At 38.3% G+C, this 24,740-nt stretch overlaps 1 protein-coding gene across 2 annotated transcripts in view; it reads right to left on the bottom strand.

Moving 5' to 3' along the window:
• LOC145981520 (uncharacterized) overlaps window positions 1-24,612 on the bottom strand; it is a 45,423-nt gene extending 20,811 nt beyond the window's left edge. Inside the window, exons 1-2 of one of the 2 annotated variants that reach the window (XM_083114819.1) lie at window positions 24,125-24,612; window positions 2,105-4,006 (exon numbers count right to left, since the gene is read on the bottom strand). In XM_083114819.1, the coding sequence (XP_082970945.1) occupies window positions 2,105-3,994 (1,890 nt within the window). In that variant the 5' untranslated portion in view covers window positions 3,995-4,006; window positions 24,125-24,612. The remainder of the gene's footprint in view (window positions 1-2,104; window positions 4,007-24,124) is intronic. The other variant, XM_083114818.1, reaches the window with a different exon arrangement.
• Window positions 24,613-24,740: the final 128 nt, after the last annotated feature.

Raw genomic sequence — 24,740 nt, 5'->3', positions numbered from 1 at the left:
TACAGATGGAACCCAAAAGAAACAAGAGCAAAAGGCAGCCCAAAAAACAGATGGATAGATGATGTTATTAGGGATCTGAAAGATATGAAGACCAACAAATGGTGGAAGTGCATCCAGGACAGAAAAATATGGAGAGAAATTGTTGAGAAGGCCAAAACTTTCAGTGTATGAAGTTGTAGTGTCTTATGAAGAACAACAACCTCACTCCAAATAACAAAAGTTAAACGAAGAAGGTTTTTGATTTGTTCGATTTAGTTAATTTATTTCCCTTTTCTGCCAATTTTGTCTAATCAGGAAGATAAGAATGGATGGTGATGCGATGATATGGATGTTACTGGACAATCACAAACACAAAAGGGCAGCACACATGGAGGATTATAATGGTCGTGATGCCAGAACCTAACTAGTCAGCAATATGCAATCCAGGGTGTACTACATGGTAGACAGTTGACATTTCAGTGTCTTCGGAAAGGGTCCCCCCTCACACCCCAAGAAGAAGAAAATAAAAATCTTTAAAAAAAAAAAAGTATTCGGCATGCTCCTGTGGCCACACAATGGACCGAAGTGAAAAAAAATGTAGCAGTGATACATTGATACATACAGGGTGACAATTAATGAACTATATGAAATAAAACCGTCATAATTTCTGAACGGTTCGCGTGATGACGTCCAAACTGCGTGGCTGGCCACAGGGCATGATGGGAATTCGTATGCGTATGCGCACACGACGTTTTGATGTCGGCCATTTGCAAGTGAAAATGTCCTGGAGGAATATTTTGGGGACCGCATTCTGGCTCTGGGGTACCCAGAGGCCACTGGAAGGGGGCTATGTTAAGGACAAGGTGTACAGAAATAACCCCAAAACCATTGCCGAGCGGAAAACTGCCATTCAGGAGGTCATCGATGTTTCGACACTTCAGCGGGTCATGCAGAATTTTGCTGTTCGTCTGCCCCACATCATCGCCAGACATGGCAGACATATCGAACATGTCATAACCTAAATCCGAATGTCTGTAGTGCCGTTTACATGTGCAATACAGTTTGTGTACTACGTGGTTTGTCACTAATTTCCGTTTTATTTCATATAGTTCATTAATTGTCACCCTGTATCTACAACCATGAAATTTCACATTGAAAATTGGCAGATACTTCTTGGTAAAGGTAAAGTGCTCCCCTGTGCTAAGCACCATGCCATGAAGGCGTATAGGGGGTAACGCCCCACACTTTCTTGATCCGGTCATGAGTAGGGGTGATGTGATCAGCATCACGTCCCTGACTGCCTTTACCCCCCAGGGTTTCCCCCAGGTACCCATGTTATTCGATGCTGGGTGGGAGCCGGGGCCGCTTCCGTTAGAAAAATTCCAGGATTTGAACCAGCCGCAGTTCGAACCCGGGACCTTTAGCATGGTAGTCAGACGTGTTACCGACTGAGCCACCGCAGGGAAAAAATAATAACAATGTATAAGGAAAGAAGTGCTACCATCTTATGAACTTTGCTGTTCCCATATGTGGCACTAGCCCAATTCTGTCCAGCTGCCTATTTTCATGGCCATAGCATGATATGAACATATTACAATGGTGTGTTTTACTCACTATCAATTCAAATAAAAATATATAAATAACTTACATGAGTGAGTTAGGTGCCAAAACATGGTACCGCGTTGTTAAATCGTAAGTTGAGTTGTCAGGTTGAGGATAAAAAAGGTAAAAACATACGGTGACATCATAAAAACTCCAATGGAAGTCTTCGCTGGTTAAAAATTCCCTATGTTAAAAAAACACAACTAAAACAAATAAAAAATCAAAGACCTATTACAGTCCCCTAGTGACTTCCGTCAGTGTTGGGTAGCACACATGGACCATGTTTGGCACCTAAAGTTTTTTTGATTTTATTACCTGATGAAGGAAGTAGTACAGACTTCCGAAACGTTGTTTTGAAACATTCCTACTCACTCACGTAAGTTATTTATATATTTTTATAGCATGATATGGTTGTTATTTTATGTTCCATTTTTTTTGCCAGTTTTGGCTAATCACAACAATTAGGATGAGTGATGGCTAGATGAAATTGATGAAGAGCTGTTATGAAAAAGTGAAAACAAACCTCTGTTTTAGATATATCCTTTCCATCTTTCAGTATTTCCCTCCATATCTTTGCAGCATTCATTATATCATTCTTTATCAGCAGGTAGTACGATACCATCTGTGAACGTGCTTCCAGCTGTCGAGGTTCCTCTTGGAAGTCCACCAATAGCTTCTCTAAATCAGGAATAGGATTATAACCTGCGTCATTCTTCAACTTTAACCGGAAGAAATCCAGGAATGCCCCAAAAGAGCCTCCTGCCCCAGACTTCTTATAATATTCCATCGCCCTGGCAGTATCATTCTCGTGCTGTTCAAAATACAATCCCGCAACATGATTGGCCATGGCATTGTTCGGAGCAAGAACGAGGGCTTTTTTGATACACTGCTTGGCCCGTTCGATATCTTTAAAGGGATAGGGAAGCTTCATGAACCCTTGCGCACACCTAATATTCACATGTGAACATGCACCGTTCCTCTCGGCAGCTTCCTTATACAGCTTCAGAGAATTGGAGTTCATTTCTCGCAACACAACCCTCAAGCTTCCAAGATTATCTCTGTTAAGTGAATACGCTCTAAAGGCAGCCTCCCTATACGACTGCGCTAAGAAAATTATGTAGCTGGGACTATCACTCAGTTCAACAGCCTTCTCTAAGGCTCTCAGTTCGTCACTGGATGGAACTTCATTGTAGTTTTCAATCCTTCGTATTCGGCCCAAACATTTCCCAAGCAGGAATTGCCACTCGGCTTGCTTTGAATCCAGCGAGATGGCTGCTTTGCTAAACCCTACTGCTTCCTTCGTTCCCTTGAACCCATATTCCATGTGAACTGCCGACCTAATTCCCCAGACTGCTGCCTTCTCAGTTTTAGTCATGTCATCATAAAGTTTCACTTTTTTCAGAAGCGATGCTGCCTCTGAATACTTTTTCAATTCCACGAGGATGTACACTTGACAGCCCAGTGACACATGCTCAGATGCTCGAGGAAACGCTGAGAAGAGCCGACTGTCCATAGTCTCATTTGACAGCTGATAGCTCAGTCTGGCCTTCTCCATTGCTTTGTCATAGTCTTCATTCCTGAAGTATTCATAGCTTAAAACCAGAGCGTACATGTAGTGCCTCCACGGTAGATCAGTACTTTCTTCTTGTTCCTCTACTTTTCCCAAAATCTTTTGGATTAATAACTCGGGTGTATCTAAAGGAGCTACATGGACTGGTTTCCATGAAAATGGACACTCCAGCATTGTATCAAGTTTCTCTGCAGAGATTTCTTCATCTTTAACTTCAGTCTTGACTTCCACTCGTTTCTCCTTATCTTTGTTAACTTTAATTTGTTTGTCTTTGATATCGCCTTCAGTCTGCACTGTTGTGTTTTCTTTATCTTTATTAATATCTGCATGCTTCAAAGTGGAAACTTCTTCATTTTCTTTACCATATTCAGACTTCAAAGTGGAAACTTCTTCATGTTTTTCACCATCTTCAGACTTCAAAGTGGAAACTTCTTCACCCTTTTCACCACCTCCAGACTTCAAAGTGGAAACTTCTTCACCCTTTTCACCACCTCCAGACTTCAAAGTGGAAACTTCTTCAACCTTTTCACCACCTCCAGACTTCAAAGTGGAAACTTCTTCATCCTTTTTACCATCTTCAGACTTCAAAGTGGAAATTTCTTCAACCTTTTCACCACCTACAGACTGTAAAGTGGAAACTTCTTCATCCTTTTCACCATCTTCAGACATCAAAGTGCAAATTTCTTTATTAATATCTTCACCATCATGAGTCTTCACCGAATCTTCAATCCTGACTGTGGAAAACTCTTTATTATGAACTTCAGACTCTTCTTTTTTGGAATTCAATGAAAGCTGATTGAGTTGCTCCAATATCTTTTCCTCCAAACTTAGTATAGAAGCCATACTGCTTTCAAACTGAAACGATCAAAATTATTCCCAATTACTAAAAATGCATTTAAATAATGGTAAGTATAAAGCTATTTTTAATATTCATAAGTAAATAAACAACACAAATTGGTCTAGCCTTAACTTTCACATGTAACATGTTTTTCACAGTTACTCTTCAGTAAGTACATCTCTTACTAAATTCTGCAGTTACTCACTAGTGTGTGAATATTGATGTCATACATGATGTTATTTTGGAACACATACTGATCAGATTTGTAATGATCCTCACAGAACTTTAGGGTTCTTAATTAGAAATTCACAAGACATACATAGTGAAAGAGCAGTGACAAGCCTGTTTAATTGCCTTCTTCGAACCAAATTAGAATATGCAAGTGTAGTTTGGTCACCTTACACACTATGTAATAGCAAATAGAAAGAATTCAGAAGAAATTTGTTCGTTACTTGTATTACAAAAAATACAAAAGATCATCTTTTCAGGATCATGTATCATATAAACAACTACTCAGTGAATTCAATGTTACTCCTTTGTACATAGGGAGAGTGATATCACATCAATTATTTTTATATAAGTTAGTTAACGGGCTAGTCGACAGTCCAAGTCTCCTCCAAACATTAAATGTTAATGCTAAGAAGGACATGTTACGGTTCAGACAACCTTTTTATTATGGCAAATCTCACTCAACAGTACACCAGAATTCGCCCATTCTATGTATTAAACACAATGAAATAGTCAGAAACGGTGGAGACTTGGATTTTGCTATGCCATTCAAGAAGTTCCTGTCTGTCCTTCAAAGAACATTATGAACAAATTACACTCCTAAACAATTATACATGTTTCTGTGTACATGGGTATGTTTCTAAATATAATTATGCCCATATGTGTGTATATTTGTTTATATACGAGTATATACATGTGTATAGTTATGAATGTCTGCATATAGATATGAATCTTCTTGAACTATAAATGTCATTTTTAAATTTATGTTCTGTATAAAACTTGTGCTAGTATTCTTTAAGCAATGATTAGTGTAGTTTTGCTCTCCCTCTTCTTTAGTTTTATAATGTTGAAATAGTAATTTTTGAATTGTTTATAATGTAAGTAAGCCTATTGTAATTGGTGAAATTAAATAAATAAATAAATAAACAAACAAACATATTTAGGTGCACAAACAACTGAAATGCCATAAAATTATGCTAATAGGACCGTCACATTATTATATTATCTTACATGTTTACATGCATATATTTCAATCTATTCAAACTAATTCTAATGAAATATAGCTCTGAACGGCTCATAGTGCTGATCTTGAAAATCATGCTTTAATATTATTCAGTCTGGATTGATTGATTGGTTAAGTTTATTTTACCTCTTGGCTAATTTGCGAAGATGGGGATGAGTGATGAAATGATGAAATTGATGAATGGACATTTACAAACAACCAAGCCCGAGCGGGATTCGAACCCGGGACCCTTGGCATATCAACGCGATGTGCTAACCACTCGGCCACAGGGTCCGGCTTATTCAGTCTGGAATATCATTCTGCAACATCATTAACCAACCAATGCAATATAAACAATTGTTCAATGTGAAAGGGGGAAGGGGGTGTCTGTGACCTGCTTGTAATCTGCTTGTAATATCTTTCCACGCTTACTGTTACCACTGCTGGCAGAGATTGTTCTCTACCCTTTGTTGATTACAGATCTTATTAAAGTAACCAACAGTGAAGAGCACTTTAATGGGTTGATGAGAGCTGCACAGGAACTGATCACACAAGGGAAAAAATCTTAAATTTGTTTGTAAGAAAGTAGACACAAAATACTGTGATCAAGACAATTTTGAACAACTAAAAAATGCAAATAAGAAATATTCAAATATATTAAGAATGAAAGTAGTATTTAAGAGATACAGTAGTCCGAATTAACCTCTTCTGTATGTAAGCCTCTGCGAGTGGGACAATTTCAAGAGCATGCTTCTCAAACTTGCCTCGATGTACAAAAAAAATTGCAACTAGAAAAAAATTCTTGTAGATATATAAAATTGATTTTGTTTTTCTTAGGAATTACAGGGGGTTTAGCGGAGGTGAAATTTATATATTGTGCCTCCAAATAATTAGTGTTAAAGGAGAAGAAAAAGAAGGAAATTGTGGCCACCACAATACACCAAAGTAAATAAAGAAAATGTATGCAGTAGTGGTACGGTACACTCCTATAACCAAAGTTTAGTCGAAAACAGGCTGATACTTCTTGTGGAAAAAAACAATAAAAATGTATCAGAGTGGCAGTGTTGCCAGTTTATATAAATCAATTTGGAAATTTGAATAATAACAATTGATGCATTGTCTTGTGGTACTAGTATGTCATACCTTCATGTCAGGCGCGTATATTCTAGGCTACCTAGGCTATCGCCGAAGCCCATATTAAAATACAGGAAATAATCGAGTAGCAAATTTAACCGATGCTTCACTCTCAAGTTACGACCAAGGGGGAAAGCGCTAGTGTAAGGTCGCCTTTATTTATCGCCAGGCTTCTTCGTCTGAGGATAAAGTCTTTGAACCAGCAGGCGGTCCTTTCAACCTATGACGTATTTGTGCTGGCAGGGACGACCTTGGTGGTCCCTGGTGCTGGCTTCCAACCCCAAGCGCTGGAGAGTGAAGACTTCGCTGCATCCTGGCGATATTGTAGTGTTGCCAACAATGGAAATACGAAATTCGCTAGATCGCTGGAAAAGAAATTATAGGCGGGGGTGTCAATGCAAATTATTCAAGCTAGGGGATGCCTCATGAAAATTACATCACCTCCCCCCCCCTCCACCCCTTCGAGCATTGCCCGTCTCTCTTCCAGTTCCATGAATTTCGTCACATACAAGCATTATAAATCCGCCAAATTTAGTGATTTTCCCCTGAAGGTGGCACTCTGCTTCTCCATGAAATTCGACTGTGGTCGCAGCTGGTCGCAGCTATATGGGACATTCTGATGACGTCAGCCATGTTGCCATCCTGTTTACTTCTGTTTCAAGCAACCCCCTCCCACCTCCCACCTCCCCCCGCTGTCAAAATGTCAAAACCTTCGCCCTCGCGGCGGTGGGGGTTTCGGCCCGAGTCATCCCAATGAAATACGTTTGGCAACATAAACAATCCATGTTGTCATAGCAACCATTCACGCACGTGTTTTCAACCACGCGGGTCGGTGGTAGTTTCCGCAAAAGGAAGGGATATATGGTCAAACTTGTTGTGTCCGAGATCCGAGTTCTTTGTGTCGCCCGCGTATCGTGTTCATGGATGGGAATCCTTTTTTTAAAAAAAAATCAGTGATCGAGGCCCTTTTGTTGTGCTGTGTTTTTGACATGTGTTGTGTTGTTCTGTGTTTTTGTTCCGTGGGCGTGTGAAAATGGATTTAATCACCGAACTTGTCTCAAAGACGCCATTCTCACGGCTTCCTTACGAGGATAGGATGCAAATAATAGACAGGTAGGCCTCTTCCACCTCTTCCGGACCTTACAGTCGTGCAGAAAGACAAAAATAAGGTATATATTAGGCGTTTTCACGAGACCAGCTGCCAAAAATATCTTTGGTTGACTGGGTCGAGTGCACTTAATAAGTTGTATTGCTGGGCATGTTTGCTTTTTTCTACCGAATACAACAGGATTTAGTAATTTAAACTATTTGGTAACTGCTTGCGATAAACACCAAAAATCACTTAGTCATATACATGCGTTCAGTAACTTACAGACATTCGGTTCTCAAAGAATTGATCATTCCTTGAATTTGCAAAAGAAGATTGCTGACAGTTTGCATAATGAAAAAGTGAAGGAAAACAGAATTATTATAAGAAGATTAATTGATGCAATAGCATTTCTGGGGAAGCAAGAATGTGCATTTAGGGGCCACAATGAGCAACACAGGGACAAGCGCGGCTTAGCAATTTAGCTATAATGTCTATTGAGATAGGGGTTCTAATCAACATCAGAAATTCATGTGAGGACACATTCTTCGATAAAGTGACAAAAAAAAATTCACGGAAAAAGAGAGAAGAATGGAGTTTATCTTCAAGTAAGGTAAGAAGTTAATTATTATTTCATACTCGCATGTAGGTCCTACATATTGCATGTTATAGACCGCTCCTCTTTATAAATAAGCATGAAATAGTTTATGTCCATTGCCTACTATTGTTGTTTTTAATGGCAAGATATCGATGTAAACAAAAAAAAAATCCAAAATGAATGAGGAAGAGCCCCCCCCCTCTTTTTTTGCCGGATAAATTTTCATTTAAAATTGAAACACTACTATATTTGGAGATAGCCCTGATCTTGGTCTCAGCATACGCCACTGCTTCATGTGTATACTAATGAACAAAAAATATAAACCTGAAATATGTGTAGTTTTCAATTACTGTCATGTGGAGGTGTTTTCAACCCAGTACTAGATCCCCCCCCCCCCCCCGTGATTATTAAACACTTTCTTTTAAGGTTTTTAAAGCTTCTTTTCCTAAGGTTGACACAGAGTACTGAATAGAACTACTTTTAACTGTCTTCATTGTTCGAGTCTCCTACCCTCAAGCACATAGAATCTAATATCATTTAAAATGTGACAATAATCATAGACTAGAATGCAGCAATGAGCATATTTTGCTCATGCGGCAAATAGTTCGCACGGACGACAATAGATAGCATACGGGATTGACAGCTTCTTCGATCGAGCGAATAATGCTCAAACAGGGAAAACTAGAAGTAAATCCTCGAAGCCCAATAGTTCACATATAACTGTAAAATGTCTGTGGTAGTAGGTCCTCAAATTTGGATCTTGAAGTGAAAGATGCAGTGAAATTGAAACTTAAGTGAACATAGTAATAATCTCTGTTAAAATGTAGTTTCGTCTATCTTACCAATAGATAGCGATATATGAAAATGAATAGATGATTATGGGCTGAAACTACCAAGGTGGATTCTTACATATATACTTCTACGATTATTGTCCCATTGAAATGATATTTGAATCTAATACACTCGAGCGTATCACGCTCAAGAGTGGGAGAATCAAACGAGTATTATCGAGCGAAAATGGTCCCATGCAATACTCTATCATAGACACATACATGTAAAATATCTAGCCTGGTAGTTTCAGCCCATAATCATCTATTCCAATTTCATATATAACTGTTTTGGTAAGATAGACCAAATCAGTGGCGGCTGCTCACAAGGAAGAAATGGATGCCGCACTGTCATGTATAACCACAAGTGAACAGACATTACATTTAACATTTATATATTATAGCTTTCACAGTGTCTGAATTGCAAACATTCGTTGCTTACAGATTGTTGGTTAGTCGGTTCTGTACTTTTCAGCGACAATTGTGAAGTTTACGCTTCACTGTGAGGGATTACGAAACAGCTTTTAGAGTGAGGGAAATCTGGCAGGGCATCACCTACCCATCTTATGTTCCTGAAAGAATTCTCAGGCATGCCAGGTGGGGGAATAGACAGGGCAGCTGGGGAGAATAACACACACGGGAGCTGTACATGGGACGATGGGTTTTTGTTATCCCACACTCAGTGGAGACTTGTGTTGTTTTTTTTTCCGGAGTGTAGGAAGAAGTTATGGTAAACCGAGGAAGGTTTGAAAAAAGAGTTCAATTACATTGACACGTTTTGCTTGTACTACCCATTGCATTTAGGATGTTAACTGCAGGCCCATGCTCAAGGTGTGGCAAGGGGCCCTTGCTCCTCACTTTGGACTACGAAATATTATAGATTCAGTTCGACGAAAATAACATTGACGATATTTCAGATTTTGCAAGAATTTATATTTTCTTCCCCCTCCCTGTCCTGTGGATTGATGATAATAAAAAGTGTTGCTTCTAAATTGTGGTAGGATTTGTTATTAATTGTTTATTTTTTTGGGATAATTCTAATTCTGCATCTGCTTTTCTAGAGTTTTGAACTTGCGCTACTTATTTTTAACAGTTATGTAATAGTGTAAATCTGAGAAAATTGTTTGCCACCAACTTTCTACCGATTTCCTACCATAGATGGTTGTAAAAAAAGCTTTCCGCTGGATCGGCATACTCCCTTTCCTTTGAAACATGTCTGCTGGTGAAGTAGAAATAAGATTTGGAAATATTTTTTTTTTTATTTCCTGAAAACATATTCCTTTGAATTCGATTTCCCTTTCCCCAGGGATTGGGGTTTGCAGATTATGCTAGAAACCGTGCTAAGTGCCAACAAAGATGAAATTGTGCTTGGTTTAGTAACATTTTGTTTGGGTTGGCATAGCTGATTGAGGAAAGTCTTGGTGGTTCCTCGATCGATTTTTGTAACCTTTCCCCACACCCTTGCACAGCACCTTCCACCACCACCCATCTGTCTATAGGATGGCCGCCAATATCAGCGACCGGCAGAAAAGCCCGTGTCCATCGTCTTTGGACTGCTACTGGAGCGAGCGAGAGCAGTCAACTCTTGACAGTAGCTAACCTAGACAATTGTACGTACATTGCGCCCATAATTTTATAACACGCATTAAACTCCTAAAAAGTAGAGAACTGGAAATAAGTAAAAATGAACTGTAGGAAGTTACTCACTTCCTACATGGAGGAATAGCCCCTGCCCAAACTCAACCACCTAGCCTCACCTGGCCACTCTCTCCAGAGAACTGTAAACAATGAAAAGTTGCCAGAAGCAAAGACGTTGACAAAGAAAATTACCAACCATTGAAAAAAATCATTCTATATTCCATAATGTTATTCATTTATGACGAAGCGCAGAGCAATAAAGAACAATTTCCAATGAGAAAAATAAATTATCAGTAATTAAAAAAAATACACTGTTTGATTTTTGTTATTTAGCATCGCTTTATACTACTACTTTTGGCTAATCACGACGATGAGAATAAGTGATGATATAATGAAATTGATGGAGGGACACTCACAAAGAACACCCATGTCCAAGCCAGTATTCGAATTGATTGATTGATTAATTTGGTGTTTAAGTCCACTTTATGCACAGTAAGACTAATCGGGACTGGACATACAGTTTGAAGTGGGATCCGAACCACTATGTGCCTCCACTGAGTATCAAACCCAGAACCCCTTGATTACAAGGCAATGACGCTACCACTGTGCCATCGGGGAGGCCCTAGACAAGTATTCAAAGCTGGGACCCCTGGCTTTGTAATGCCATATGATAGCCATGGAAATAGACTCCAGATTCTTGTTAGTTGCTAGTTATTGCAAATAAGTGTTGTATTTTTTCCTACGTGTTTAGTGAAAAGTACATTTGGATTACAAAGATGAGGTCTACATCATGTAGATTTAAATACATGTTTTGACTAGCACATTTCACAAAATCCCTGATATTGTGGCAAAGTTGTCTGGCAATTTCTTTTCTTTATTTAAGTTAGATGCTACTGTTAAATCTGTTAGCATTTTATTCTTCTCCAATTTTTCATGATCTTCATTTTACTATTAAATACTAGGTGCTCACGTAAAACATTATATTCAATACAATGAACATCACAGTCGAAGAAGGTTTCTGGTAAGTTTGTATACTTGATAAGTACTTATTTACTTAGTATATTGGTAGAAGTTCTGGTAATGCAGATATCACCTATCCCGTGAGATGTTTACTTTGGTGCACTATTTCACATATCAATTATTCATGTTGGACAGGAAACCTTTTCTGTGTTACTTTTTACTAGTATTTTTCACGTTCAATGCATGAAAATATTCGTTATTATGCTTATCAAGCTGTATGTAAACTAATTTCCCCTCTATTAAGTTACAAAAATACTAGGACTAAATCTGTTAAGGTCCCTATTTCTTCTTCCATCTGTTGTGATCTTCGTATTACTGTTAAATAATTATTAAATTTATTATAATAGGTGCAAACGGTAATACATGATATTCGGTAAACAATGATATATCAATTTCTTATCATGTTGGCTGCTGTTATACGAAATTCGTCATTTAAACTCACATTACTAAGCCAAGCGTCAGGTTAACCTTGCAGCAGGTTTTCGCATATGTAGATCCAAACGTGCGCGCAGAATATAGTTCCACTGACACGGGTTATAATCCAACACAACTGCATACTTGCAAGAAAACAGTTATTTAATTTGTAAAATACAGACAAAATAATACATCCATTAGCAGGTGTGGACTTGATCGGTTGCAATCACTGTGCAGACGAACTTGGATCCACAGATTCGCCAACTGGAGTTTGTATTGCGCTGAGGAATCACTGAAGCCCAAGTGCGAGTCGAGCAAAACTGAATACGTTGCAGGGCGCGTGGAATCCGTGATACCAGTGTTGCACATCCCACTATTTTAACCCTATGTTTATTGTGATTAATAATCGTGCTATACAGCGGCGAGAATGGCTGAATCGAGTTCTCCTGTTCAGCGAGTGTTATTGTGGGCTTCATCCGAAGGGAAAAGCTCTTCAAATCAAGCAAGTTGTTTAAAATGCATAATCCTCCTTACGGAAACAAGAGCAAAGTAAAACTGGGCGTGAGGTGGTTTGCCGTCAATATGCGCACGAACTGTATCCCAGGTGTTGAATGATTTGCGGTTTGAGTTTAGGAAGAGGAAACGATTGTTTGTTGTTTGACGACAAAAGAATGTCCCCGGTATTAAAAGATATACCCGTGAGAAGAAACATGTTTATTATTTGGACCAGACGTGCTTTAACTTGGTGAGGGGAGGGGCGGGGGCATACATTGATTTTTTTTATATAACACCGTGCAAAACCACCGCCAGGACTGAAGAAACCGACGAGAAAGGGAGAGGGGAAGGGGGAGGCTTATTGTTTCACCCACTGGCGGCAATGACGTCTTTGTTGAAGACGCATATATTTACTGTTCCGTGCAAAGAAAGGGATGTATGATTAGCAAGAAATGGACAGACCAAGATTTGAATCCTGGTTTAGTGAAGTGATTCATAAATTGAAACCAGAGTAATAGCAGCAGACAATGCACCTGATTGTATATATCCCCAATAACAAATCAGGCTTTTCTTTTTGCTGGTATAACTTGAAGTGCGTGTGTCTTACAGTAACAAAGGTTTTCATAAATGTATTTTTTTATAAACCAAAAACAATAATTTGTCATTAAATTCAAGAGGGCCTGTCGTTGTTTACTTATATCTTTGTTTATTTTTATTTTTGCATGCTCGAAATATACACAAATGCTCATGGGCATCCGGAAGGGGAGGCAAGGGGGCCATGCCCCCCTGGAAAATGAAAGTCAACCAAAAATTATGTATTTCACACATATAATTTCATTTTAGCCATAATAATATGTGTTAATTATTGCATTAACACCATAAATTCAAATTTAAGCAATGTTTTTTAGGGAACTACACTCTTTTGGGGGGAAATGTGACTTGTTTGCCCCCCTGGGAAAAAATACCTTTCTTGCCCCTCCCTGGAAAAAATCCTGCGGACGTCCATGCACATGCTCTCATGTTTCGAAGATCTTTCGCATTTATATTAAGTAATGACACATTTTTTAAATAATGTATGCGCCCAAAGTACTTCTAAAATGTTGTGTTTTAGGAGACAAAAAAAAACACAAATATATTCCGCTTGACATGCATGCGGGTTTTGATGTGTTGTGCGGTTGGCAATACTGTGGATTTTCTCAGTGTCTGCGATGTAAGCAGCTCGGCGGTTGAGGCAAGACAGGCACGGAAGATTCTGAGCTCAGTTCTCGCGCGGATTGATACATAAAACCTGCTGCAAACTTAGCCTGACGCGCGGCTTAGTAGAGCATATTTGTGACCTATCGCCCCTCCACTTTGGTTCACCACGAGCTGCCACTGGTCTAAACTACATTATTGCATTGGGATGATGTCTATGTTCACCTACGTATCAATTTAACTGCATCTTTCACTTCACAATCCATATTTAAGAGTCCAATAACAGACAAATGATGGTTATAGGAGTACTACAGGGCGTAGTTCATGCTGCTCAATTTGCCCGATAGGCTCTTGCAGCAGCACTGAATTGAAAGGTTGCTATACATCCCAGATTTGCGGGACTATGATTTCGTGAACATTATTTCTATTTAAATGTGTGAACGTAATTTTATAATGCTCATTTTACAAAACAGTATAATGGTACATTGAACCACTCCCTCTCAGTAATATAAGAGTTATCGAGTTACAAGAATGTGCTACAGAGGTCTTTGATTTCATGACACTCAATACACTCGCTGACAATAATCAGTAACAATGATATTTTTATTTCCTTCTGTTTGCGGTGCTGAATTTCATTTAAGATTCTCTTTCATTGTATAATAAGCTACTTACTGTAAGCTGTCAGTGCTCGGGTGCCTGTCTGTTCAGTCCACAGTTTTCACATAAAGTTTCAACATTGAGAGACAGCAGCTTAGTTCATTATGTACCAAAAAGCAACAGAAATTTAGTGTGTTTATATATTAGATTTTTCTATTGTATGAGCTCCATTCCATCAGTATATATATTTTGTTCCCATGCTTTCCCTTTGAAAATCCTAGAATATCTAAGACACTAATAAACAATGATGGAGACCAATAAATTTCCAGCAAAAGTGATTTTATATCTACAAAGTACTTATATACGTTATTCTATAAATTATTCCTTTAAAGTAATTTAAATCATTGATTTTTTTAAAAATTCACAAGATTAAATAAATCAAACAATCTTGTGTCTTCCCTTGTCATAATACACACAATGTCATAAATATGTGATGTAAAATGGGCAAACAAATACACAAGAACCTTTTGTTTAGAACCATGTTGTGAAAAAATATACGTGGGTCATTCCATGTGAAATCAACCAAATGAATCACTTACACTAACTCCAAAACTTTGAAGTATTATCCATATTCTCTTATATAAAACAATCATCTAGTAAAAACAGGTCAGACTCCCATTGTCACTAGTTGTGCATATTAGCAGCAATTTGTGTTTAATGCAGTCACTGTTTAGTCTACATCTTTGTGACAAAGTAAAAATATACTGGTCAAACTCACTCACTCACTCACACTCTCTCTCTCTCTCTGTGTCTCTCTCTCTCTCTCTGTGTCTCTCTCTCTCTGTCTGTCTGTCTGTCTGTCTGTCTGTGTCTCTCTCTCTCTGTCTGTCTGTCTGTCTGTCTGTCTGTCTGTGTGTCTGTCTGTCTGTCTGTCTGTCTGTCTGTCTGTCTGTGTGTGTGTGTCTGTCTGTCTGTGTGTGTGTGTGTGTGTGTGTGTGTGTTATATTTTGGGGGGAGCACACAAAAATACATACATTTTTCATTCCCTGCACTGCTTAAAGAACTACTTTTGCACGAGCTCAAGAAAACAACAATTTTTATGAAAACCCAATTTGATGGTCACTCTCATCCTGAAATTACAATTATAGTTCCCTTAAAAAAGACCTTACATCACCCCGCAGAGGACAAGTATCTGCATAAGCACTGTCCATAAGTGTGGCATGCTTCTTTGCTATTCAATCCCAAAAAAGCAACTCTTTTGCAATCCTTCCCACAAATCAAAATTCCATGGAAATTATTTTTAGGGATCAGAGAAAAATATATATGCAGTACATGTATGTACATTATGTATTTGTATGCAAATTTATTGCGTACTCATAATATTATGTTTATGTGTATTTCTCTCACATATATTTTAATGTTTTATTGGCATTTTATATGGTGAATATGTGTGATTATAATGTAAGTTTTTTGTATTTTAATGTTATATTTTTCATTTTATCTACAAAAAAATGGTAGTGTGGATCATAAGGGCTATGCCTTCAACTCTACCATTGTAAATATGGAAATAAATGAAATATTAAATAAATATGCAAACATGTGAGATACAACAAAAACTTCAAACACTACAAACTTGTATTCATACAAATAAATATGAGTGAATAAAAATTATTTTATTTTAAAATTACATCAATGGGTCATTTCATGCCAAATCAACACAAAAAAAATTCCAAACAGACTAGGCCTATCTCAGATTTTCATGAAATTTGATAGGATGGTAGAGGAAATAAAGTAACTTACATGTGCAAAATTTTAGCCCTCAGTGATACAGGGTGTTCGTATAGCAAGGTTGCAAACTCATAACTTTTCTTCTAATTATGGTATAACTTTCATCTTGGGCATATTTTGAAGCTAATGGAGCATAGTTTCCAAAAAAATTATATTTTATGAAAAGTATGCTCCCTTAGCTCCAGTCCAAATTAACCTGTCTGTGCATAAAGTAGACAGCCGAAGTTTCTCTTGTTTAATTGCGATGTTACGCATGTAATTTTACATGGTTTAATTTAGATTTATCTCTTAACACATACTGCACATTTCTAGCGATTACTTACTGCGTGTTTCCTTGATAATCAATGTTCTTTCACTTCCATATAATTCCTATGTATTTTTTTTAATTGTCAGTCTTAGTTACAGGTATGACTAATCGCACGTAATCCAAACACCTTTACCATATTTCATCTGCTGATGCAAGTGCGGAACACTTTCGTCCTTAGGTTTAAATCTCTTAGTGGAAATTCACTTAATTTAGCTTAGCAATGAAAGCATTTAACCTGATGTCAGAAGACAAAATATGGTGCTTGGGCAAGGAGGTGTTTGACTTATGTGCAATTTGCCCAGGAACAAATGAATAATAGTAGTATTCTATAGAATGCCTCACCCGTGCAAATGTGGGATGTTTGCTCAAGGTACCTCTTACATCTATCTACCTTTTGCCTTTAAATTAGACTTCTTCGAACACCATACTGTGCTCATTACTTTCAGGAAGATTCCAATTTACTTCCACAATCATTCTCACTAGTCTATGACATTTCCTCTTTCTTCTATGAATGCATAATGCCTTGTCCATAGGAAGCACGGATGATTCCTAACAGTAATTTTCAAGTTTTCGGTAACAGTTCTGATTGTTTTATGATTTTTTTCCACATTCTCCTAGCAGGAAGACTAATTATTGTAGAATTCTGGCAATCATTGTCACACGATATTTGAAGTTTTGTTAAACCCATGAGCACTGTTTGGATTTAGAAAAAAAGTTATTTATATTAAAAAAAATAATTAAAAATTAACTTACGCAAGCATGTGTGCTTCCCATGTACAATATATTTTCTGTTGAAAAGCAACAAAGTGTTGTAGACTGGGAATTAATGCAGAAGTAAATCGGAACCTTAGTAGAATGCATTTAGGGACTTTATTTTAACACTAAAAGAATCAAACCTGGCCTGCCTAACCTAACTGCAAAACCTTAAGTAATCACTAAAACTCCGCAGTATGTGTTGACAGAAGTAAATCAAAATCAAACCATGTTAAAATTGAATTCATAGCTTGATGAAATCGCAATAAAGCAAAGGAGCTTGAGCAAAGCTTTCTTTTGACCATACAAATAGTGCTAATTACTTTCAGGAAGATTTAAATTCAGTGGGACAAATATTGCTACAATTCTGCGATAATTAGTCTTTATCCTAGGAAACTTTTTTAAAAAAGGAACATTACCAAATATTACTAATTTTGTCCTGAGTATTTATTTGATTAACTAATCTGTGCAGTTCATAGTTTTATAGAATCTCAGTTATTTGCAATATATATATTGAGTTTTTTACCTTGACACAACGAAATATCTCGAAAGGTACGCATCTGATCAAAAAAAAGTTCTGAATGAAATTTGTTCGTCTTGAAGGGGCTCATCCAATGATGCCAAACTCCACCCCCCACCCAACCTCCTGGAAGTGGGGTGAGGGGCAACTGTATAATCTCAAATGGGAACCCCCATTTTTTACTGCAGATGCGGATTCTCCAGACAAAAATATGTAGGTTTTGTCCGAAACTGTTTTTTTGGATTTGTGATAGCTGGCGCTGTAATCGCAAAAAGTAAGATTTGGCTCAATTCTCAAGAAATACACTGTCCTCTTCGTCAGGCTTCGTGGCAGATTATGCCGTGTCTGTTTGACCATGAAACAAGGTGTAATGGTTTGTAAGATAAAACATGTGGTCCTGAAACATGCTCGGCAATCTGTTAAAAACGAGGTGAACCATTATAAAACTATAAAACGTTGAAGATTTCAAAGATCCGTAATGTAGAGGAGAGATGGGTAAAGAAAGGTAAAGTGTTCCCCTGTGCATAGCACCATGACATGAAGGCGTATAGGGGGTGTGGGGGTAACGACCCACAATTTCTTGATCCGGTCGTAAGTGGGGGTGACGTGATAAGCATCACGCCCCTGACTGCCTTTACCCCCCAGGGTTTCCACCAGGTACCCATGTTATTCGATGCTGGGTTCGCACTGGGGCCGCTTCCACAGTTAGAAAAGTTCCCGGATTTGAACCGGCTGGGGATCGAACCCGGGACCTTTAGCATGGTAGTCAGACGCGTTACCGACTGAGCCACCGTGGTAAAGATGTTAAAAAAATGGAAGAAGATAAAAACAAATAGGCTTTAATGTAATGAAAGAAATGACATGAGCGTTCATGATGATAGAGGAGTTCCAAGGCAGAGGGATGGCGTAATAATGCAGGAGTAGCAGGAAAAGGAGGGGGAGGGAAGAAGCAAGTTGGTGAGGCCAGTACTAGCCATCGGCAGCACATCATCAGCGCATCAGCAGCACAACATTAGCTGTGAAGACGACTAACTCGACGATCCATTCTGCGGAAGTGAGATTGTTTATTTTCACATGGTCAAAGGATTTTACGGAGCTTTGAAATCTTCAATGTTTTACAGTTTTATAAGTAGTTAACAACGTTTTGAACAGATTGCCGAGCATGTTTCAAGACCGCATGCTTGTTTCCTAGTCAAACAGACACGTCATAATCTGCCACAAAGCCTGAAGAAGAGGACGGAAGTAGTGTTTTTCTTCCTTGACTCCATTAATGGTTATAACGCAGGCAATAACGGAGCAAGAGAAAATTGAAATGGTGTACATTTATGGAGAAAGTGGCAGGAATATCAATGATGTTGTGATTCTTTATGATCAATGTTTTCCAGACAGGGTGCGATTGCACGCTTCTTTTCGCAGAGTTGTTCAATTGTTCTCCACCGAGGGAACTGTACAACAAAAAAAAAAAAAAAAGGAATCGCCGAAGAACAATTGCTGGAGAAAATAATGAAATTGTGGTAATAGCTGCAGTGGCTTATAACCCCCATGTTAGTACTCGACAAATAAGTCGTGAATCGGAAATTTCGCAGACTACCGTGTGCCAAATACTGAAGCGTAGAAAATATCATCCGTTTCATGTTTCGTTGCATCAAGAACTTCATGGCGATGATTTTCAGAACAGAGTGACATTATGTCAATGGGTGCTTCGGCAAATACAAGGAGACCGCAATTTCTTTACTCGAGTTTTGTTCCCTTACGAGTCGACTTTTACAAACCACGGTACGATTAATCGACACAACATGCATTATTGGAGTATCGAAAACCAACATTGGTTATGCCAAGTTGAACATCAGTGCCCTTGGAATGTAAATGTCTGGTGTGGAATAATTGGCGATAAACTTATTGGTCCATATTTTATCGATGGGAACTTAAATTGTGAGAAATAACGAAACTTCTTGCACAATGAACTTCCAGTATTACTTGCAGACCTTCCAGAGACGTGCGACAAACAATGTGGTTTCAACATGACTGTTGTCCAGCACATTATTCCATTGCAGCACGGGAAGTATTAGATCGTGTGTACAACCGTCGGTGGATCAGAAGAGGTGGTCCAGTGTCTTAGCCTGCAAGATCGCCAGATCTTACTTCGCCTGACTTTTGTTTGTGGGGCTACGTGAAGAGTGAAGTTTATAATGAACTGCCAACAACGCGTGAGAACATGATTGAGTGAATCACCAATGCATGTCTTGAGCGAATCACCAATGCATGTCGAAAGATTATACCGGGCACGCTTCTCAGTTGTGTCCAATCATTCCAAGTGCGGATAAATCGGTGTATCGAAGTGGGTGGTGACATTTTCGAGCACTTATTGTAAAATGATTATTAAAAACAAGCACCCTGGCGGTGAGAGGCGAGGGGACTCACCTAAAACAAGCACCCCGATGGTGAGAGGCGAGGGGACTCACCTTAAAAACCCACCCCGATGGGAACAAAATACTGCTACGTCCACGTCGTTGTTCCTGGGTTATGCTAAATGCAGTTTCTTATAAAAATTCAACATGACTCACGTCATTTTGCGATTAAAAGTTTAAGACAAAACCTACGTATTTTTGTCTGGAGAATCAGAATCTGCAATACAAAATGGAGGTTCCCATTTGAGATTTTAAAGTTGCCCTTGCCCCACCCCCAGGAGGTGGGGGGTGGTGAAGTTTGGCATCATTGGATGAGCCCCTTCCTGAGGAATGAATTTCATTCCGAACTTTTTTTGATCAGATGCATACTTTTCGATATATTTTGTTGGGTCAAGCTAAAAAACTCGCCAGGTATATATACACTGGCTACTTTCACCAGATTTTAAACTACATGTGAATGATCTAAGCCTGGCCTGCTGCATGGATGTGTGTATTCTTTAGTTGTTCATGTGCATGAAGCTTAGATCCGTGTGCATTTATTTTCGTGCAGGAGACTAGTCCTTTTTTGTTCTGCACAGCATGGAGCTGGAAAAATAACGCAAGGTGTTCCGATACAGACTGGTACTGCTAACATGTCACATGAGATAAGTATGAAGCTGCATTACATTCCTAAATACTTTCGTTGTTATGTTAGGCAGATTAGGTTTAGGGCTATTAACATTAAAATTATTTCTGTAAATACTTCTCAACACCTGATCATGTAATTTCTGGTCTTCATCACTGTCTGCTCAGTAAATATGCAATATCGCCTGAACGAATTTCTTCAAATTTACAGGAGAAACTACTTACTGAAATCAGTTTCTGTAGCATTGTTGATGTTCTTCGAGGTATTTTCTTTCGCGGAAACTGAAAACTTCACCATAGAATGCTGCAGAACAAGAAATAATAACTTTTTATGTAAGGAACTTGCATTTTCTGTAAAGTGACAACATTATGCCGTTATTTCCATTATGTACCTGCAAATGGTGCGAGCGTCGAAAGTCACGTGGTCTCACCAGTGTTTCCAAACGTGCCTTTTTATTAACAAAATTATTATTATTATTTAACTATGCTTACCTAACCTTGACTGAAATGGTTCGTGGGGCTATCGTGAATGTTTTTTGGGGCTATTCTGAATGTTTTATTGGGACTATCCGTCAATGGTTTGTGATGACATAATGACCACGAAAGTAGGTATCTTTGGTTAAGAAGGTTGAAACACTGCATACCCACTCCAAATCGACAAAACACAAGTACGACGCGCGATGATCTATGACGAGTGCACGCCATATTGTCTGTTACCCAAGCATAACAAGGAAGACAAATAATGACTCGTAATATGAAAAGTTGACACTATTTTATCAAAAAAGGTGTAAGTTCACCTTAGAGAATCTTCCACAATGCAGAATAGGTAAGTATCAATGCTAAAATTAACTAAATAAATGAGTGAGAGGAGTTCGGGCGATATCACATAATTACCTTAAGTTCAGCAACACTGCCAATGAATATAATAAAATGAGATACAAGGCAATGTTATGGTATGATTCAGGTCATTATTTTGCTGGTGAAACTAGCCATGGTAAATGTCTGTTATATCGGAGACACATTTCTAACGCATATTTTCAGTTTCAAATGGTTCGTACTTACCAATTGTGTATTGCGGAACCTATTTCAAGGTGCCATTATGCTTTTTACATGAAAATAACTTCGATTTTTCACATTACGAGTAATTCTTTTGGGTCCTTTCTTCCGTTGCGGAACATAGAATATTTCGCGCACAGCTGTGGATCATCACGCGTCGTGCTTGTGTTTTGTCGATTTGGAGTGGGCATGCAGTGTTGCAACCTTCTTAACCGAAAAACACCTACTTTCATGTTTATTATGTCATCACAAACCATTGACGGATAGCTCCAAAAACCATTGACGGATAGCCCCAAAAAACATTCATGATAGCCCCAAAAACCATTCACGATAGCCCCAAAAACCATTCACGTTAGCCACACGAACCATTTCCGGCAAGGTTAGGTTGGGTTAGGTAAGCATAGTTAAAAAAATTAAAAAAATCAGGTAAAAGAAGGCACGTTTGGAAACACTTCTTCCTCTTGCGAGACCGCGTGACTTTCGACACTCGCGCCATCTGCAGGTTCATAATGGAAACAACGGCATAATGTTGTCGCTTCGCACAAAAGGCTACTTTATTACATCAAAAGTGCTTATTTTCTGTTGTGCAGCATTCCATAGTGACAAAATACCTCCACGAAGTTTCATAAATGTAACAGAAACTCATTTCCGTAAGTAGTTTCTCCTGTAAATTTGAAGAAAAGTGTCTCCGATATAACAGACATTTACCAAGGCATTGTTATGGTATGATTCAGGTCATTATTTTGCTGGTGAAACTAGCCACATGTGATGTACTCAGCACCTGGTGAAAATAGCACTACATGCTATTCTCACCACTTGGTGAAAATAGTCGCAGCCATATATACGATTTGGAACAAGTTTACAATACCGGACCACTCTCCAATTGCTATGAAATTTCGTCTACTCACTAATTGAGACCTCCTAATCACGAATCTGCATGTAATAATTGGCGGTCGAGTATGGAAATCGAGAAAAAAACGAAATAAACTATGTTTTCTTAACGTAACGTAACCCTACCATAAGAACACTAGCTCCAAGGGGAACGAGTTTACAATACCTGACCACTCTCCAATTGCTATGAAATTTCGTCTACTCACTAATTGAGACCTCCTAATCACGAATCTGCATGTAATAATTGGCGGTCGAGTATGGAAATCGAGAAAAAAACGAAATAAACTATGTTTTCTTAACGTAACGTAACCCTACCATAAGAACACTAGCTCCACGGAACACGCCATTTCCCCCGAATGGGTGTCCCTTATCGCACAACACTTTAGCAACATTGTGTTCTGACGTCACGGAAGAGAGCTTTTTCAAGTTAGGTAAGGCAAGGTATAGTTCTCTTAGCCAAAATATTAATTTTTCTTTGTATTTATGCTAATGAAACCTAACCTAACAGGCCTAACCTAACCTCGTAGGCATTCCTCGTCTGACGTCAATATTCAAGGTTGCAAGATTGTTGTGCGTAAAGGAAAACCATTAAGATGGTACCGAATTGCTGTGTATGGACAATCACCGTGGTAAATCGCAAGGTTATTTTACGAGTTCTATACGTAAATGTACAATTTTAACAAATGACCGCCAAATATGAACTACAGATACGTCATCAGGACACCAAAATTAGTAAGTAGGTGAAATTTTATAGAAATTGGAGAGTGGTCCGGTATTGTAAACTCATGCCTACGATTTGGCGTTACAGACCTTTAATTGAACATATTTTAAGAACCAACACGTTGCACGACCATCGACATATTTTTTCTCGTCCGACCATGAAGTAAACATTCGGAACTTGTGCCAAACACGACGTACATAACATTTAATTCCATCAAACAGCCTTATAATGAAAATGTTTACAATAATACGTTTGCTTTTAACATGCCAGATTTAGTGAAAATTTTTTTTTTCTCTTAATATTACCGGTTATATTCATCTTTCAACACTAATTATTTTTAGTCTCAAGAGGAGAGGATACAAACATTACTGAACAAAATCTTCGAAGGGATAGATAGTACTGATGACAGTGAAACATTTAATTTCGGTGGCCCTACTGTTCAAGTTTTCTTTCTATGTACATACTAAAATCTACGTAACAGAGCTTGATCATGTCTTCGTTCGAGTCCATGTACGGGACATTCATGGTTGTCCTTTGCGTTTGCCCTTTAACAATTCAATTTGATCACTATCCCATCACCATCGTAGTGATTAGCCTATAAAGGGGCAGACAGCAACATAAAGGAACATACAAAATTAACAAGTTGTACATCTACCCGTGTAATTTTATTTCTTCGGTAGTATTAATGATGCACGGCACGGTAATATTACATATACGATACATGGAAAATTCGCGTTACAACAATACAGAATATACTAATGCATGGAAAACTCGCCTTCCAACAAAAATACAGGATTTACTATCAAATTGTACAATCTCAATTGTCACTTACCTGTTATCAAATAGCTTTTATGTACTCTGCCTTGTGTGATAAATGTCAAATTCACATGATTCGGGGGTTTCCCCGCTAAATTCTAGTACAAGGTCATGAACATGGACAGAACTACTTAGTTGCGATAAAGTTTAGAAAACTACAGCGAGCTACTTAAGGCCAAGCCCTGGAATTCATGTAAATTACACCTTTGCACATAACACCAACTCAATCTGCTGCACACTTCCACACAAATCGCAACTCAATGCACAGATAAATGAAATAGTGATAAGTTTTTCACAACGAATGAAAAAGATACAGACCGCATGAACAAACGATATAAAACAAATTACGGTCTGAAAGCAAGTTCCATTTCATATTATTCCAGCAAAAAATACTTATTTAAAAGCTGTAGCGTTTTTAGATTTCTGTAGGAATGAACCTGGTGATGTAGCCAATATTTTCAAATTTCGATCTCGTTGAAAGCAAAATTATCCTATGGGTCAGATATAAAAAAAACATTATTTTCGGGCAACCAAAATAAAAAAAATATATTTCTCAGTGGTGTTACATTACTTTTTGTTTTTACAAGAACGTCGGGGAACTCCCTGAACAGAAGCATGTGGAATGTGAATGA

This window comes from Lepisma saccharinum, chromosome 29, assembly GCF_977018435.1.
Source record: "Lepisma saccharinum chromosome 29, izLepSacc3.1, whole genome shotgun sequence".
NCBI lineage: Eukaryota > Metazoa > Arthropoda > Insecta > Zygentoma > Lepismatidae > Lepisma > Lepisma saccharinum.
The sequence above is the reverse complement of the archived record's forward strand: the minus strand, read 5'-3'. Positions and strand labels throughout refer to the sequence as shown.